Source organism: Fusarium poae, assembly GCF_019609905.1.
Source record: "Fusarium poae strain DAOMC 252244 chromosome Unknown contig_1, whole genome shotgun sequence".
NCBI classification, from domain to species: Eukaryota; Fungi; Ascomycota; class Sordariomycetes; order Hypocreales; family Nectriaceae; genus Fusarium; species Fusarium poae.
In genome coordinates, this window is record NW_025408659.1 from 1,750,937 (window position 1) to 1,769,278 (window position 18,342).

At 47.4% G+C, this 18,342-nt stretch overlaps 5 protein-coding genes across 5 annotated transcripts; 3 read left to right on the forward strand and 2 right to left on the reverse strand.

Moving 5' to 3' along the window:
• Positions 1-2,254: 2,254 nt before the first annotated feature.
• On the forward strand, positions 2,255-3,099 carry FPOAC1_013281 (uncharacterized protein; the record flags this gene model as incomplete). Its single annotated transcript, XM_044857622.1, has 2 exons — positions 2,255-2,562; positions 2,625-3,099. The coding sequence occupies 2 exons, from the start codon at positions 2,255-2,257 to the stop codon at positions 3,097-3,099; spliced, it is 783 nt and encodes a 260-aa protein (XP_044701805.1).
• A 1,462-nt stretch (positions 3,100-4,561) lies between these two features.
• On the forward strand, positions 4,562-7,566 carry FPOAC1_013282 (uncharacterized protein; the record flags this gene model as incomplete). The annotated part of the gene is made up of 5 exons (XM_044857623.1): positions 4,562-4,818; positions 4,934-5,704; positions 5,815-6,281; positions 7,077-7,092; positions 7,380-7,566. The coding sequence occupies 5 exons, from the start codon at positions 4,562-4,564 to the stop codon at positions 7,564-7,566; spliced, it is 1,698 nt and encodes a 565-aa protein (XP_044701806.1).
• Positions 7,567-8,192: 626 nt separating this feature from the next.
• Positions 8,193-9,917, reverse strand: FPOAC1_013283 (uncharacterized protein; the record flags this gene model as incomplete). The annotated part of the gene is made up of 4 exons (XM_044857624.1): positions 8,193-8,678; positions 8,738-9,229; positions 9,303-9,513; positions 9,853-9,917. 4 exons carry the CDS (start codon positions 9,915-9,917, stop codon positions 8,193-8,195), a joined length of 1,254 nt encoding a protein of 417 aa, XP_044701807.1.
• Positions 9,918-10,798: 881 nt separating this feature from the next.
• On the reverse strand, positions 10,799-11,842 carry FPOAC1_013284 (uncharacterized protein; the record flags this gene model as incomplete). Its single annotated transcript, XM_044857625.1, has 2 exons — positions 10,799-11,075; positions 11,172-11,842. 2 exons carry the CDS (start codon positions 11,840-11,842, stop codon positions 10,799-10,801), a joined length of 948 nt encoding a protein of 315 aa, XP_044701808.1.
• A 4,819-nt stretch (positions 11,843-16,661) lies between these two features.
• Positions 16,662-18,001, forward strand: FPOAC1_013285 (uncharacterized protein; the record flags this gene model as incomplete). Its single annotated transcript, XM_044857626.1, has 2 exons — positions 16,662-17,255; positions 17,504-18,001. The coding sequence occupies 2 exons, from the start codon at positions 16,662-16,664 to the stop codon at positions 17,999-18,001; spliced, it is 1,092 nt and encodes a 363-aa protein (XP_044701809.1).
• Between the last annotated feature and the right edge of the window lie 341 nt (positions 18,002-18,342).

Sequence of the window (18,342 nt, forward strand, 5' to 3'; positions counted from 1 at the left end):
TGGACGAGGAGTGCGCCCGCAGTTTTACTCTATCTTCCTTGACAGCTATCTTGTCCTCTAACTACACTTAAATATGCATAAGTCAATACGAATGATACCCGATGCAGTAGTAGCCCCTTGTATCAATTGTAAACCAGATGATCGACCAGAATCGAGCGTTTCGTAAAGGAAGAAGCCATCTTATTTCAATTAATTCGCGGTTTTGTTGTTCGAAAATGATCATGCTTCTTTTCATGACGTTTTCCGATGCAAATAATATTGGACTGACGATGAAATGACAAAAGAACCCTAGTTGACCTCATCCTCAGAGTCCGTCTGGTAAATTCCGCTTTCATGCACAACATGCTCGATGGTAGGTGTGCAGGTAATAACTTGTGAAGACAAGTGAGGTGATCCATCCGTCTTTGGACGTCTCCTCCTCCCTCTTTTTGATAGCCAATGACAGTCTCCTCGTGTGCAAGCACGGCCGATTACGATTGCTTTGAAAATATTTGTACTTCTCGCAAAGTCGGACCCGTCGGTTGAGCTTGCGGTTGTCGTCCTTTAGCTTTGTGACTTCCATCTTCAATTCCGAGTATAATCTTAAGAGTGTATCAAGCTGCCGGGACTGGCAAGAGTCTTGAGTGACTCCATGGGTTTGGAATGAGAATCGCTATTGATAAGCATTATCAATACATTGAGAAGGAGCGCTGGAGCTCGCCGCTGCACTTCTCAAATCGATGTTGGACGACGGATCCCTTTGGCATGGGCATGGAGGTTCCATGTCCGGAGTGAATGGAAGGCTGGAGGACTGCGGGTAACTCATCATGGCACGAGTCGTTCGAATGTCTGGTGGCGCAAGCTTAAATGACAAAAAGAATAGTTGTAGAAGGTCTGTGAAAGACTGTATTATCAATATATGGAAAGCGGTTTCTGATTTTAATCAAGGTCGACCCTCCGCTCCCTTTTACATACCGCGGCCAAACCTCCGTTGTATCATTACACTCACCCCTCACGGGAGCTATTGATATTGTCAAGATTGCTTGTGCATAATGCTACATTAGTAACTAGGGCTTGGGCCAGCTTACAGTTTCCATTGCATTACCCCTTGGTACATACTATGTGCTAATGGTGGTTGATATACCCACTAGTCAGGCTGAGCGCAGCCACTTCGAGTCACGTTATTTTTACCGCCTGAAACAATTCCTACCTACCTAAATAAGCCTATCCCTAATAAAGATGATGGTCAGGCATAACCTGCCAGTCAGGTCTGCTCAGTGTGACTTGAGGTAAACGTAAGATCGTCCCAACTTGGTCTTTTTCCTGGGATGGTCACCGCTTCTGGCAACGACAAGGACTCCGCACGAGGCAGAACTCAGATAGGTTATGACTTGACCGGATCTTGGTATACTAGCATGTCGATTTTCGCATGGACATGTCTGTGAATAAACAACAAACCATATATACAGTAGTCGCTGCCAGGTACGATGACATCAGATCCACGACGAGTCTTGTTCCGGCCATTGATTTGACGTCGGATATAGCATGCAAAAGGACAACTTCAAAATCTTCATAGTATTTTGGCCGGGAACTGCTGATCTAGTTGCTGGTTACTGGAGCTCAATCACACATCTTCATCATTAGGGGATACTGGGCTATCAAAAACAAGTAAATCTAATAATACGGTGCTCGGCGCTGACATTCTAGATCAGCGTGTTGGGGCATCCAGGAAGAAATAACTTTTTGCCAGTACGAGCCCCGTTAACTGCTGACCATTTAATCCTTGTTATGTGGTCTTGCCTGATGTGTCTATCAATGGTGTGAGTGATTTACATTCGTACAATGTGAAGTTGGGCGCACTCGGTCTGTGTCAACCTTGAACGAGGCGTGATTTGTCAGACATTACGTGTATTCGGTCCATTGATCCAGATTGGTATATTCATGTTGTGTTCTGTTCAACTCTCCCCTTCAAGGTTCTACCGTTTCGGTGCGTAATCTTAAAGTATCCCTGCTTGCACGTGACAGTTCAACAGGATTGTGTCAGTCGCTCCTTAAGCACGCCAGCCCCACTTGACCCCTTTCCAGATCTAGCCTAGTTGAGAGATTTGCTTATTTGCACATAAGTCAGGAGAGCAGGGTATGCATATATATATATATCCTTGACTTCCAACTTCCAACCAGGGTGGCAATCAACATATGTATCTGGCTTTATCCTGGCGTGTCAATATTCCGAGCAATCAGATCCTATCTTTCATTCTATGAACAACATTACAAAATGCTTACTACCTTCGAATTTTGGGGACCAGAATCCAACCAGCAACTTTATTATATGGATTCGATCAGCTCTTTCGGTGAGGATCTTCCAGGTCAAATTACTACACCAACATGCATCGCTCCTGGTTGGCTTCATGTTCTATCCATGACAGTAGTGGAGTATAAGTCAACCACTTACCAATGGATTCACCAGGATGATCCAATCCAGGAATTTGTTCTTGATGCAGACGTCGGGGAAGGATCTCTTATGAGTCCCCTGGATCATAAGGACATAACGCCCTGCGACTGGAAACGTTTGGGATTCAACAGGTAAGAGCTAGGCTACCACAGTTAAGACTTAGTTGAGATGAATGCTGACCAGTCAAACTCAGTTCTCACTTATCGCTATCCCCGAATAAACAGGAACTTGTCCTAGAAGCCCCTTTGGTCACATCCGGACACCGCGAAGAGACCGATGTTTGTCTTCAAAGACTCGCTTCTAACGCTACTCCTGATGGTACGAAAAAGAGGTCGACCGTGGAAGAAGGCGAACAAACCGGAGATTTAAAAAGGCGTAGGCTCGATTCGACATACTCCAAGCAAGAAGACGTCAAGCTCCCCTCTAGTTCGAACTCTCAAAGCGGACATAAGGATGACTGCAGAAAGAGCGTGGTTAATGATAGTTCATCGCCTTCACGACTCGAAGTGGATGGGAAAGATAAGGAGAGAAAGACTCTTGAGCAGGGAAATGCTGTCTATGCTATACATGAAGTGCGCAATAGGAGTCCTACGGGCTTGGAGACAGCCGATGATGTACTCGGTTCGAAGAAGGATAGAATATTAGCAACGGAACTTGGCTTTTTTTGAGTTAGACGTGGAACGATCTTCAGCATACTCGATGTCTTATGGCGCAATAATATCAACCCTGACTTTGTAGGACTTCGAAAGGAACAACGGCGCAATACGTCGACGTCCGTCCTGCACTTGCCTGTCTTTCAACGTCGATCTATTTTATTTGCTGGAAATTGACTTTATAAGAACTTAAACCTAGACCTCTTCCTTAGTTGTTGGGAGGCACTGATGTCTTCCTGTCTTGAGGATGTAACACTATAGTCCGTACCTTCAAGACCCCTTTAGCAAAAAGCGGTTTTTGGCACTGGACTGTATAGGTTGATATAACAAATTCAAAATTCATATAAAAATATCTCTAACTTTGAAACTGCAGGATAAAAAGATTTCCTATGCTGTGCACTATTTCGCAAGTATTCTTTAAATGGCTTCAAAACTGTAGAAGTTTATCCTTTTTCGGTGATGACCTGGGAATGTGGAGTGACTTCTTTTCCGTCCATGACTGGAAGATGGCAATGCTCAGGCACATAGCGAGGATAAATCCAGCCCAACCAAAGCACAACATGTACGAATATTGCTAAGGCCCACGAGGCGATGAGCAAAGGCCACAATTGACATTGGAACTGGTGGGATGTTATAAACGCATATGCTGTGCTTGAAGCAAGGAAAAGAGGTAAAGGTGACTCCATCAACAGTTCGGTCATGGTGAACGGACATACGCGAGGCTGACTGGAAACGGTGAGGAGGCGTAAATGTAAGGGAATCCCGGGGATGTTTACCTGTGACGTGGATGATGGTTGATCTAGAATTTCGAGAATGATTCCCTCTGCACAACAATGGATGATGTAGAAGTGAACTGGGCTACGGAAAATTACGATTTGCGAACGATATACTATCTTTCTTTCCCATAGCAAGGTTTCCTTCGATAGTTTGACGCTTTGCAGCGATGTGGCGTTTGACTTTTCCCTTTGCCGCCCCCCATTGGCCTAATTTCATTTCTTCCTGCAGTTCCACCAATGCTTAGGACATAGGGAAACAGCAACAGCAACGGCATGGACTACGGTTGATTTTGCGATGCAATTGGTTGGCTAACATGAATCGCTGAAATGGCCGCATTTGGCTGCTGGTGCGGCCATTCCCTCCCACGTCGGGTAATGCTTTCCTTCCTAATCTAATCCGGTACATATAACTAGTTTAAAATAGTTTGAAACTATTAAATCAGATGCCTTGTTCATCCTATCATGAAACCTAAAAGTAGCTTATTCGACCGCGACCGATCCGACAAATTGGCAACAGTCCCTTGGGACACCATATCTGCACACCTCGTACGCATGGACTGAGAGTATCCGGCCGTAAAACCACCGTAGCGTTTATTCCACCACTTGGACGTATCCTGAGGCTTCGAACTGCTTCTCTTTAGCCCGACCTTGTCGCGCACCGGGATGACCGTTGGTGCGGCGACTACTCTTACAACACAGCCATGAAGGAGTACTTGAGCTCGCTGTTGAAGTTTTCGCTTCCAAGTCCAGATCCCGCGACGATCCAACTCCTTTTAATTTTTATCTCTGTTCTCCCTGTTGCTTCAAGTGTCATAGCATTGGGACTATTTCGGTTCAAACAACCTTCTGATAATGATGGCGCAGAGAAATCTGCTCCTGCGTCCTCATGGGGTGTTCAAGCCATGGGGTACCTGCTGTCGCTTACACCGCAACCAGAGAATTTCTTGAGACGCCTTACGTATGTTGAAAGCTCCTTCCGCAGACCTTTACGGGTCTTTGTCACTACTCCCACCTTTACTTGACAGGCTTGACAATCGTTCCATCCTCACATCGATGACTAACCTGGCCTCCAGTCAACAGCTGCAGGGGGCTCCGGCTTACATTCCGTCGATAGGTCGGGAGATATACTTGGCCATGCCTGGCAAGCAGATCGAAGGATTGTTCAGAAGAAGTAGCAGTCTGGTACCGACGCCTAGTTTGCTTGATGCCCTGTCCATCTTCTTCGGGCTGTCAGGCCACGATGTCAAAGCTTTCAGCCATGGCCATATATCTGCTTACGAGTCCAACATAGGAGTCTACACAACTGACGCGGATGCCTTCCGGTGCTTCATGAAGCATCAGAGGCAAGACTGCGCTGATCATCTTGAAGGGCGGAACTTGGTCCCTGTTGTGGAGAGATTCAAGAAAAATTTGGCATCTGAGATTTCCGCAACGACAGAGATCGGGCAGAACTGGGGCGTCGTTCCTGATCTCTTCACTTTCTTGCCAAATCCGATACTTACGGCAAATATAGAGGCTCTGTACGGAGAGCACCGGCTTAAAACTTGTCCAAATTTCCTTCGGGACTTCTGGGCCTTCTATAAAGCATTCCCCAACATTGCCAAAGGTCTGCCCCGATGGATGATGCCATCTTCTTTCCAGACCCGTGACGAAATGCTGAAAAGCTTCAGCCGTTGGCGCACCTGGTATGCTGCAAATTTTGACTGGAACAATCACGAGCTTCGCGATGTCGAGTACGAACCTATCTGGGGTACCCAGTATGTCCGTAAGATGGTTCAGCGACACGAGGCCCTCGGGCTCTCCGACAACGGAGTGACCGTGGTGATGCTGGGATACTTTTTTATGTACGTTTGTGATTACCCCCCTTTTTTCGGCCTCACTCCAAGTCTGCGCTTCAATCGTGACAGACGCGAGATTGGCAAACTGCTAAGCGGCTTTGGCTTACCCAGTATAGCACAATGGCAACCACCGTCCCCGCTGCTGTGTGGATGATCATACACATCCTACTCGATGAAGATGTGCTCCGACGGGTTTGGTACCAGATCGGTCCGGCGTTCCAGTCCACAGGGGCCGGAGAGCGACCAGATATCAAGATGTTGATGAAAGACCCACTCCTCAACTCCATCTACTACGAAACACTCAGGCTACGTGTCACGAGTACTGTTGGTCGAACATCCATCGACGAAGGGTTGAATCTCGCTGGAGGCTGGAACGTCAAGGCTGGCGAGCCCATCATGTGTACTGGCCGGCTTGCGGGACTGGATGAATCCTTTTGGAACACCGGCCAGCCCCTGTCTACTGACCAGCCTTCGCACCCTCTGGAAACCTTCTGGGCTGAGCGGTTTCTCGATTGTCCAGGCAGCACCAGTCTCAGCGGACCGATGAAGAAGAAGCACGTCCAGCCTATACGGGATTCTCCAGGTAGGCCACAAACGCAGGTGGGTTTAGAACATGCACGTTCCAAAGCCTCTGTTGCTGGCTCACGCGGTCACTTTTTCCCTTTCGGTGGAGGATCATTCCGCTGTCCGGGAGAAGCGTTGGCTAAACAGGTCATCTTTGCGTCGGTCGCGATACTGTTGCAAAATTATGATTTCACACTTATAGATCCGGAGGGGGCGAGGAAGCTACAGCCCAGCCACCAGGAACTACCTTTCGGCCTGCATAGTTTTGATGGCTTTGTTCCGGTCGAGATACGTAGGTTATAGAGAATAAAAGGTCTTTTTGGCTATATGCTGCGCATATTTACGACGGATTGTGGTTGTTCTTTTCGGTAGGAAAAGCTAGATACAGCCGATCAGGGTCGGACACGTGCTCCAAGTTTACCTATCTATCAATGACAGTACCCCTATAAGGCGAAAAAGACCTAGCAAGGACGAGATTCACATGGAGGTGGCTTTGCCGTCTCTAGGTTGCGAGGCACGAGGCACCATCAGGGTCTTGTAGTTGTCAAACTTATGTAATTTAAAATAGTACCTATACTACAGTGAGGCTGGAATGCAATTCAATAGTCTATACCTGTGAGGGAGCCAATGGCGAAGCATCGAACTGGCCTCTTAAAACTCAGATATATTTGATTGCTCAGATGCTTTTGGACCTTACTCGGTACTCTGTTGAACGGCATGCATCCCCATCCATCTGACCGTCAGATTTGATACCTAAAGCTCCATATCCAGGCACAACTGCGACGTCAGATCCAATCACAGAATCATCATTCAGCTGCCTGGTCATCCCAGTAAGCGATCCAGCGTTGAATGCGTAATTACATAAATCGTCCATCGATAAGTATCTGTCGGGTTTATGTTTGCTGCTTGATAAGGTTTGTACGACAGGACAATGCACTGGCCCATGATGGTCCGCTAGACCTGGACTATCAGGATAGAGCTTTGGCGATAAGGCACATCTAGGGCAACGCAACGACTCGTCGGAACATACAATCTGTTCTTTTCCTAATGGATTTCCACGTTGAACGTAAGAGTCGTGTAGCTTCCATTGCGACCGTGCCAGAATATCACAGTCCAGACAGTACGATGGCCAGCGTGGAATAAGGCATGGTCGTATTCCTAACGACATGGAAAAGTTTGTCAAACAGCTTATGAGCTCTGTTCTTGAACTGCAACTATTCCAGGACAATGGTGGAGCTCTTATAGCGTCGCAGCTCAGGGCCTCGAGTAAATCACCCGTTTTAGGCCATCCCCTTGGCTGCTAGTATTTTATTTTCTCGTCCAGTTCGGGTGCTTCTCTTGTGCAGACATATTTTGGACAGACCAGGGCTGTTGGGCTCAAAGCAAGCCTTGGAAGCTAGTGTCTGACCGGGCATTGTCTGTGGACAGTGGCCATCACATTACAGTACTTCTCTAGAAGAAAGCCGTACCTGGTTCTCCCTGTTCACCCTGATCACGGACTAAGCCAATCCATCATTCAATGCTCATGTACAGTGGCACGACAGACATATACCCTCACTATACAGCATAGCTTGGAAGCCCACAATATGATTTTTAAAGAGTATAGATGGATGTAAGCTGTTGTTCTAACAACACCTCGCGCCACACCTAGTCTACCAACCACCATTAGAGCAGCCTCCTTTCCACTTTTCCAAATACCAACGTTTATGAGCCAAATGAGCACATGGGTGAGAACAGAACGCGATTCGAGTTTGTGGCCAGGATAACCATTCCGGATTACAGTCTGTTATATACATACACAACTGATAGACCTGCGCTACATCATCCTAGCAGTAGCTAAAACGGGAGCTAGTTACCTCTCAGGCTGGTTCAGGCCCAAATCGTTCAGTAATCAACAGCCTCAAGTATCCAACCTGAATTGAGACTTTCCTTATTGTACCTGGATAAGAAATTCCGCCAGGTCCACCGGCTCGTACTTGTGGCCAGTCTTTGGTTCGAGTATGCAGATTCCCGTATCTGAAATCTTGAAGAGCAATGGCCCGCTTTGCGTGTTGGGTAACACTACCCGCGCCACTTGACTTGGATACGTCCCAGAGCCTAGTCCGAGTAGAATCATCGCAAGGTCAGGCAACTTGACCCTTTCGTGGCCGTGCTGACTCTTTAAAGTGACGACTCCTTCTGACACTTTAGCGGGATCATTGCGAAGAGTGAAGGATAAGATCCATCTTGCAAGACCAGAGAAGCCATGCTCTTCCAGTCTGCCAACAGAGAAGGTGATCGCCTGAGACGTGTGGGACGGTACAGCAATAAAATCGCGAAACACATGAGCTCTGCGTAGTACATATTCTGCAGACTCTGGATCGAGGGCGATGTTGAACTGATCGTTGAAGATGTTGCCGGCAAGGTTTAAAGTTCCCTGTGGAAGATGGGAGGTCAGAAAGTGGAGACGGGCAGTCAGGGTTTTCGTATTCTTACTGCTTGAACGAGGCATTCCATCTTTGCTGCTACGGCCGAGTCATCAACGAGACGACGAAGAAGCTTGAACGATGCGCCCTCTATGAACGTGACGTCACCTGCAGCCATAATTCGCCCTTTCAACTTTTCCAAATCAAGAGAGTCGACCGAGAAGTCCATGTCGTACCGTTTCTCATCGGCTTCGCTGATACACTTTTCGTACCACTGTCTGATCTTCTCCCGCCGTTGGGGCATAGGCGACTCCATGGAACGATAGAACTCCCTAATCTCTTCAGGAGTGCGGCTGAACAGCTGTTCTTGGGCATGACACTTGAGATTTACGGGACTCGCCTTGGGCAGCCCCTCATTATCCACCAGGACAGTGAACTTGGAGTGACGCCCGGATGTTCCTGGTCGTTCGCAGAGGCACATTGCAAGGTCTCTGGCCACGAGCGAAGCATGTAGCTTCGAGTCCTCTACGGAGCCGTTGGAGTCTTTGATTGCCATATGGAGCTGGTTGTAGGTTTTCCGTTTTAGCAAACTGGCTCAATCCGAATCGAAAATACACAAAGTTTGGGAGACTCACCAAAGCCCGGTCTTCGTCGCTAATTTTCTCAACCTTGCTGATAGCCTGCTCTGTCAAAAGGCCATTTAGACGGATCTTAAGGGGACTTCCAGCACCAGAAAAGTGCTTCCTGAGCAAGCTGTCCAAATGTTCTTGGGCGTCAGGTTTCAGACTTTTCAGACTAAAGTCAACGGCACGAGGCTCAAAGATTATCACCAGTTCAACATCAGACCTTTTGTTTGCCCATTAGAACATGAGCATAAATGCTGCTATGTTGTCGGCATCTGGGCCATCGTTGCGAACGATCATCAGCTTCTTGGGTTCCTGTTCACGAGTCATTTTGGCTCTTGAGTGATTAGTGAATGGAAATTGGAAGGGTTGGAATGACAGTGGAATATGTATGTGGTAAATGTTAAAGATGGTGTTAACAGTCCGAGGAAACAAGAAGAAGACTTGCGCTTTGCGAATGTTGTGTGTGCGTAGATGGACAGACGAGCGCATACTTATACTTATATAGCTGACCTCAAACGGTGAAGTTACAGAAGCCTTCTTTTCCAGGCCCCGTAATTACAGTGGCTCAGCTGTGGTCTGATCTAGCTTGCGGTATGCCTTGGTGATGATGTTGAGCTCAGCCATCGAGTGTAGGTTGCGACCCACATTACCCGGCTAGGACCAACATCCAAAAGCCTCCAAACTTGAACTGTGCGCTACCTGAAGCCTGGTGAAGTATAGTAACTCCTTCCGCTCAACGTTTTCGCAGATACCCACGGCTCGCACGATGATTCTGCCTTCGCCTGCCTCTACCTCGACATCTAGCCTCCTTTTCGTAAGACTGAAGTTGAGCAATTATGGAACAGAATAGGATCACTCTCGTCGTGGCTATAGTCATCCTTCCCTGGGTTACTCCTGCACTTCCCTTGGCTCAGACACTGTTCAAACGTGTCTCCTATAGATGGGAGGGTAGCAGGCTTCTACCAGCGGGCATATGCCTCGCTCTATCGCTCTTTTGGCCCGCCATCGTCTTACTAGATCAAGCTGTGGACATCAACATCCCGCAGCGATCCACCCACAGATATTTTGCCTGCTTATCTCGACGCAAAGATCCCAGGGCGGGAAAGCGTTAGAGGGTACGTCCCGCCAAAGCGCAATAGCCGGATTGTAGCCCAGTTTTCATATCAACCTAATGACGCGACAGTCACCAGAACACAGAGGAACAGTCTTACGATACCAAGAGTAACAATCAATCAACCCTATGCTCTCCGGGGGGTGCACTGGCTTGCCCATATAATCGGTCATCAGCTTGTGGCTGTCGTCAATTCTCTTTACTACATATGCCAGCGCGGAAAGACGCCATGGTATTTGGAATGCTTCGAGGTCCAGAAGTGAAAGTCCGAGAAAGAGATCGAGAGCTGGTGGAGATGCGGTGGATCATGAGGATGGAGGGCTGGGCTGTGGGATATCGGGTATGGATAGTGGATACGGCGATTACTCGCTATTCAGTCGTACAAAAGACGATGTTATGTAGAGCGGTCGAACGACAGCGAGAACTTGAGAGGAAAACATAGATGAGACGAGTTGACGGGTGTCTGACTCTCTCCATCAGGGTCTTCGGCTGTTGACTGAACCCGTATCTTTTCGAGAGGCAGGACGGAGCACGCGGGTCCTTTGCGTTCTTTCTCGTTGGCAGATGATCCTTCATTTTCGTGCGAAGTTTCTGTTTCCAGACGCTGAAGAGCTTGCTGAAAAACACCCTCAAAAAGGCATTCATAATGCATCCACTTCCCGTACTTCGAGCTTGTGCACCCTATCAGCATCCGGTCGATGTTCGCAGGAGTCTGGCGCTTTCATGTCCTAGGGACCGGAGAAAGGACGCGGCTGCGGCAGTTATACGCTTGACGGTAATAAAATGCATCCTTGATCTCTTCATCATCCGACCCAATCCATCGTCTGACGTCCGTTGTTTCCTTGATGCTCATTACATCAATGATATCCATATGGTTGGACATAATTAATTCGCGTGGTCCGTGGTACGGCTGGCGACCTTCTATTATCGTCCTGCCTCGTAAAGTGCCGGGGGGGATATCGTGTGGCCTGTACATCCAAGATACACGCGCGTAAATGTTAAATGTATCCAAAGCTCTGATCTCAAGGACCTGCGCTATCCAATGATCATCGTGCAGCTTGGAGTTTCCGTCCTGTACGTGGTTCTCGGTACATTGCCGCTTGATGCTCTGTTCATTGGCAACGACGACAAAATCCCCGGTGGTACATGTAAATCCATTTCGAAAGTTTTTATACCGTGTCATGCCAAGCCACCGATTGCTCGGCTGTACGACGTAGTAAACATCCATGGCCTTGAAGGCACTCGTACGTGGGAAGTCAAACGTTTGGAGTTGAAAGTGCTTGGAATCATGTCGATCCTGGCGCGTGCACGTTTTTCCATTTTTTTCCTTTTCTCGTTTCTCTTCAGCGCGTGGAGGGTTGGCCTTGTAGACGATAGTGAAAGGACAATCTGCATCTATATCCTGCTCTTTGGGACACGGTCGTTTCCGGTCACTCATCGCGACAACCGGACGAAGAAATACAAATACTTATATGGTAATAGTAAAGATCGAGATACTTTTGGAATGGCAAAGGCTAGTTGTGCCAGAGCATTCGGCGTCGCATTTGGAAGGATAGACAAAGGAAACAGGCCGGATGTCGCGTTGTTTTAACGTTTTGCTAGCTATTAGTCTGTTTCGGGTTAGCATGATTCGATCAAGCAAGGAGCGCCCCGAATATTGATCCGTCATATTCTTTCCCCACCAAGGCCAATCCCGCTATCCAACAAACATTCAAGAAAAAGATCTGGAGACGAGAGTGCCGTGAAGTCATTGTTAAGAATTTCATGATTTCATGTTGATTTTCGTCAGTTTTGGAAGCATCCCTTCTATATTACTTGTTGGGAGTTTACTGTAACTACTATAACGTCCAGAATCCTGACTGTCGTCGGATGGTGCTTCTTTTGATCGTCACGAGACTCATGTCCTGCAAGTACGTGCATTGCTGTTTTCGTCTCTAAGTATTTAGAACTATCCATTTGAAAGTTTAGAGACAAGACACTATGATGAAAGACCTACTAGAGAGCAATAAAATCAATCAATTCTGGAATTACATTTAATAGCTTTGATGTTTTGGCTCCTAGCGTTTCAACATTTTCTGCTTACTTACACAATAACGTACTCTGGCCATGCAGAGATGTGTGTTTTGATTATTGGTTCAATGTGTTAGTGTCTATGTGGCTTATTTGCCCCCCCCCCTAGCTAAATTCATCCTTTAAAACAGGACAGACGACGGGATCTGCTAATGCGGCTTGAAAATGCTCCTACAGCTATTGCCGTAGCGTATGTAGATACAGACATATCTCCAGTAGGTTCTTGGTACATCCAAAATATCATCGATAATTAAGAAATGGCCTCAGATACGTGCAACCAAAGGCTAGACGGGAGAGAGAACGTCAAATTTATAAATAACTCAAATCTACCCATCATCCGTATCGTAGTGTGCATCGTTTCCGTTGGAATGAACCTCAGTCTCGACTCAGTCATACCCGTTGATATGTTTCTTGTCAGTTTCGCGATCGCCGTCATCTTCATCGTCACAGTCGCTAAACTCACCTTCATCTCCGTCACATCCTTCGTCCGGATTCCAATCATGGTTCGTTACCTCGCGTTATAAGAGAGTAACGAGATATAGTACATGACGCGTCATAATGGTTTCATCACGTCCAAGTCATAAATTATAGATGTCTTGTTCTTGATATGTTTCAAAATGCTGAACCCTGAACACATAAGAAATGGACATTTTCCATACATCAACATATCTTTCTAAGCACTTCACAACTTTGAACTCACGGGGCCAAAAGTTATCTTTCCAGTAGGTATTCAACCAGCATCGAGATCTGTATGAAGTCCTGGCCAGCGTGAACTTGGCTCAATCAACCATGAGATCGACACCGCGGAATACGACTCATAGCTGAGCTTCCACGGCAGCCGGACTTCGGAGTGCCGTATCGTGCCATTGGCCTAACAGATAATCTTCGTTCCATGCTGTTTTGAGCTTTTTTGCCGTGGCCGCGATGATGACAAGTGGTCGGTTGTGAAACAAGCGAGGCCACCCAGTGTGCTGTAACCATAGAGTTGTTTCATTCTATTCAACGTCGTGGTCAGTAATCGACGTTTTTACGTCTTCGTCAGTGGGATGTGTATGCGTAACTGCTGATAAATTTTGTATAACTAGATTTTTGGTCAGAAACGGACATTAGAATATTGCAGGTCCATCTTTAGTTGGTCGTCCATGGCTATTGCTTTCTGAATATTCAGGCGCTTACATGCATGCGCCACGCTTAATCCACTTTTGGGCATTTTTGGTAAAATTACAATGGCAGCTTACTGACGCTGGACCTGCACCTCACTGTATGATCCAGCGTCACAAACATAACGCCATGCCACGCCCGCAAAATCTAAACAGGATGCAAGACTATGGACATGAACCAATTACTTGAGTCTTGCCAAGTAAAGTAAAATCGAACACCTGCCGAGCACGGGATCGCGGCAATTTTATGATCGCCAGGCAGGGGTATGTGGCTTGGGTGGAACGTGGAGGCTGACGTACAGAAATGGCTTACTGAAGGTAGCACGATCGGTGGCTCGCACTGTAGATTTAGGCTCCAGGCTGTTGGGTACTTGGGTTACCTCGAAGTACTTCTTTTATCGGCTAAAATTTGCTTAACCACAATAGATTAGTCTATTTTGGCCGATTTGTTTGCTTACGATGTAGCTTGATGTACTTTAAAGTACCCACCCTAGATTAAACAAAGAGCTTGTTGTTCAGGAGAGGAAGCCACCAGTGCTGAATACTGTGATATAATACAGTACCAACCCTTGATTCAGACGTCACCTTCTTTGGAGCAAAAGTACAGCATTGTCTTGTTACGAGCGTCATCACCTAACCTCACAGACGGGTGTGCATCAAGAACCTTTTTTTTTCTCAAACCTTGCGTCGCTCCAGAGACAAAATCGGACGTTTGCAGAATTCTAGAAACTGCCTGACCAGGGTGTCGTGGCTCTTTCCTTCATGAGTCAGAAATTGCACGACACTTTTCTCGCAGCCCGGAAAAGTTTGGTAGTGTAAAAGATCATATAGCAGCAACAATCTCACAGCTGAGCATTTAACGACATGCCGTTCCACCTCTTTCCCCTGCTGCCGCCCGACTTGCGCGTGCAAATATGGGATGTTGCTCTGCGAGACGCAGCTATGTCGGTGGTATCCCTCAACATGGACATCATGTGCCCCTCAAAGAGTGGATTGCTGTGCGCATCAGAGACAGTTCTGCCAGGTGGTTCATATCGTATTGCTTTATCATGTAAAGAGGCTTTATCTGAGTGGGAAAGGGCAGCAAGTCTCTTCTCGGAGTGGGCATCTGTTAAATTATTCGTATCCCGAACGGTGTTCTTGCTCCTCGATCTAATGCAGCTTACGTCAAACTCGCCGAGCGAGACCTTCGTAGCCTTAGACATGGTTGCGAATATACGACATGTCGCTTTCTTTGCCGAACCAGGGATCAACCTGATAGAAGCGTTGACAGTCCTGACCAATTTCAATCATGTGGAGACCATTTCCATAGTCCTTCCGGGTTGCATTGTCGAAGATACGGTCTCATTGAATCGCCACAAAATCCTTTCCACGGCGCATTTCTTGGCTAGCTTGATGCATGAGTCGCCCGCAAGCACCGCACAGCGTACTACGACTGAACCAGCCGGACTCTATGTAGAATGCAGTACTATCGATCGTAAGGTTGAAGCATTTTATACGCGCCCAGATGCCCCTTCAGTGAGACTTGTTTCACCTTTGTGCAGTGAAGGTTGTCGACATCATCAGACGTTTACCAGCAGGTCATTGGGTTATTCTCTATTTGAATGCACCTAACTCGGAGTACCCCTACCTTTGCGCCAATTTGTCGTCGCTCGCTAGGATATGTGTATAACCTAAGAGAGGAGAGGCCACCGCGCTCGCCTTCGGCAGTTAACGTACCGTAGACCGTATACTCGACTTCTGTACTATCAGTACTTGCCAACACGATTGGACAGCCTTAAGAGACTTCTGGTCCGAAATACGCCTGTTTTCGGCGCCCTACAACTCGAATGTTGCCCCCTCCGTCCACCGTCTTGGTGATTTCCCTTCATCGATCCAGACAACTTGACTTGTTTTATGCATAATCGGTTTCACGTGGATGGGCGACAAGGGATCACAGGTATAGCTCCATAGATGCTGCAGCAGATTCAAAGGTTACACAGCCCAGACCAGGAACTCCATGATGGTTGGCTACTGGAGCGGTAAGAGGGGTATGGAGTGACGACGTTGGGAGCGATGAGATGATGACTGCAGCACATACGCGGTTCTGACAAGTAGAATGAGGTCTATCCATCAAGAGCAAATTTGGTTTGGACTCAACCCGGCAAATCGTGTATTATTAGTCGAGTAACTAAGCTACTGTTCCAAAAAGCCGGACTCACCCAGTCACAACCTGACTGACGCACAATGGTCGATTGGTACAGGGTGGTGCGAGTCCAGCGTCAGTAACTTATTGTTGTAGTTTTATTGAGAGTGCCCCAAAACGGACTAAGCGTGGCGCATGCCATATGCACAGCCGGAGCCGAAATCAACCCTGCCAGGTATCAGTCATAACGGAATCTAGGTATTTCGGCGTCCGGGCTTCGAAGACCTGTATTATAATCGACTTACAATCACTTGATTCTTATTAGAGCCAGCTCGGACTATCCTCATCATCTTTTCCGGTCGTGCATGGAGGTTAAATTCACTTGAGATCACTGAAACCCATCTAAATGCAGTTAGTGAGTACGAAGGGCAGGGATCATACCAGCGTCGGCAGTACACTGGCCATGCGCCACGTTTAGTCCATTTTGGGGCACTCTCAATAAAAGTACAATAATAAGTTACTGACGCTGGACTCGCACCACCCTGTAGTTGATTCGTGTTTAGCCGCTCAAAAAGGCTTCTGAATGCATACTAATACTACCCCACGTCATCACTCCGCTATTTCGGTAACTCTCGTCCTCTTCCAGTCATCAAGTCGAGGCAGAATATGGACTACGTTGTCGTGTACGATCGACTTTGATGTATCTGAACCAGGATGACGTCAAACATAGACATACCTATTAAGCATTGACAGCGCAGCGTGGTATTCCAAAAGATATGAAAATTTATCTCTGAGAGACGAATCCCAAAACTCAATCGCATCTTCAAGGCCACGACAGACCAGGAGACTGGAATCATACTGCTTGCTCTACTACCCAAAGCATCCTCCCCCTCCCCCACGGTATGACTTGTCCCAATCCTAGTATAACCACTCGATTGCGCAGCGCTGTCGTCGATTGGAACAAGCATCTTCAAAGTATCAAAGACCCAGACGACGCCTTTCGCCAGGAGCGGGCTCGTATAAGCGATGTGTCAAAGAAAAGAATCGAAGAGTTCTATCTCAATACCCTGCAGGGCAATGACAATGAAAGTAATAACGACAACGTTGACCTTCTTTTGCGATCCCTCCTCTCCGACGGCCAGCAAATGAAGGAACTTGAGACGGAGCACGAGGTTACCCGAGCCAAAAAGCAAGAGCTACAGGATAAAGTAGCCGAGTCTGTAGGGAAGAGAATTGTTGCAGATTTGATCGACATCCTAGGCCTCACTACTGTCCAGAATCTGGTACCTGCGGTACTTTCTCCACCAGAAGGAACTATATCAGCAACCAAAGACTACGTCGATGGCGCGAGCCTGCCAGCTCCTGATGATATGGACGCACCACCAGCTACAACTGGGCTTACCACACGTTCCCGAACCTACGGCGCAAGAAATAATGGAGTTCGTCGAAAGATGACTCCGTCGATAGGTCCATCTATGCCTGAGGGTGACAGCTCGGTAAGTCATCACATAGTAGCAGTCGTCATTATCCAGTTGTGTAATCGTCTGCCTTTTTCTTCTTTTACACCTCAGCGTCTTTTATCTTTGTATTTCATACCAATAACTTCTGCCTGTGTCGTTGCTTTTCTTTTCTTTTTTCTTTTTCTTTTTTTTTCACTTTTTTTTTTCTCTCTCATACCTTGTATCACTTTTCCCTCCCTTGTTGTTACGATAATCCAAGACTTATCCGGCTGATAGTAACTTAGCTCAAAAGAAAGCGACAAGCGGGTGATTGCGATGAGCAGGATATAAAGCAGGAAAAGAAGACTCCCCGAATTTCAACAAGACAAACGCCATCCCTTGCTGGAAAGAACAACACGGACAGCGTAAGCTCATTGACGACACCTTGTACCAGATCCGGGGATTTACACCAACATAGCAATGAGACGACTGTCTCCTCCAGCAAGAAAGGGATGAAGCTGCAATTGAAGGACATCAGACTCGATGTCAACCGCCGCTCCGCTCGTGTCATGCTTCAGAGACATCCATTCCGAACCGACCTGTCGGTTTGCCTAGTATTCTTCCCGCCAGACCACGCCAGTGTGGGCCTCGATACTGCGGTCAACCAATCGTTCATGCCTACATTCGTCCAGCTTGTGAACCGACGACGAACCGCAAATGACCCGGAGGGTCCAGCTGCCCTGGGAACTGTACCACCACCCGTTGATGCTCATACGGGCCTCAGCAGCGGCAGAGGGGGGTGAGGGAAAGGCTGCCAAGAAGTTTGAAAACAAGAAAGGATGAACAGACACAAAGTTTCACGGCAGAAATCTAATGTTCGTAGTCTACCAACTAAGGAGTAATATTGAAAAACATCTCGACATCTAGTGCATCGTGTGATCCAGTACACTCACTGTTGATTGAGGACTTGACGTTACCTGTGCTCATAATATCGATTCGTCCGTGGTTGCTACGTCGGCGTTCTGCTCTACACCAAAGACCCTATAACGGGCCATGGTTCTAACCCGTCCGCCGTCTCTCTTCACGAATCTTGGTGACCACTTTCTGCATCGCACCCTCTCCATTATCCTCGTCATATCGCTCT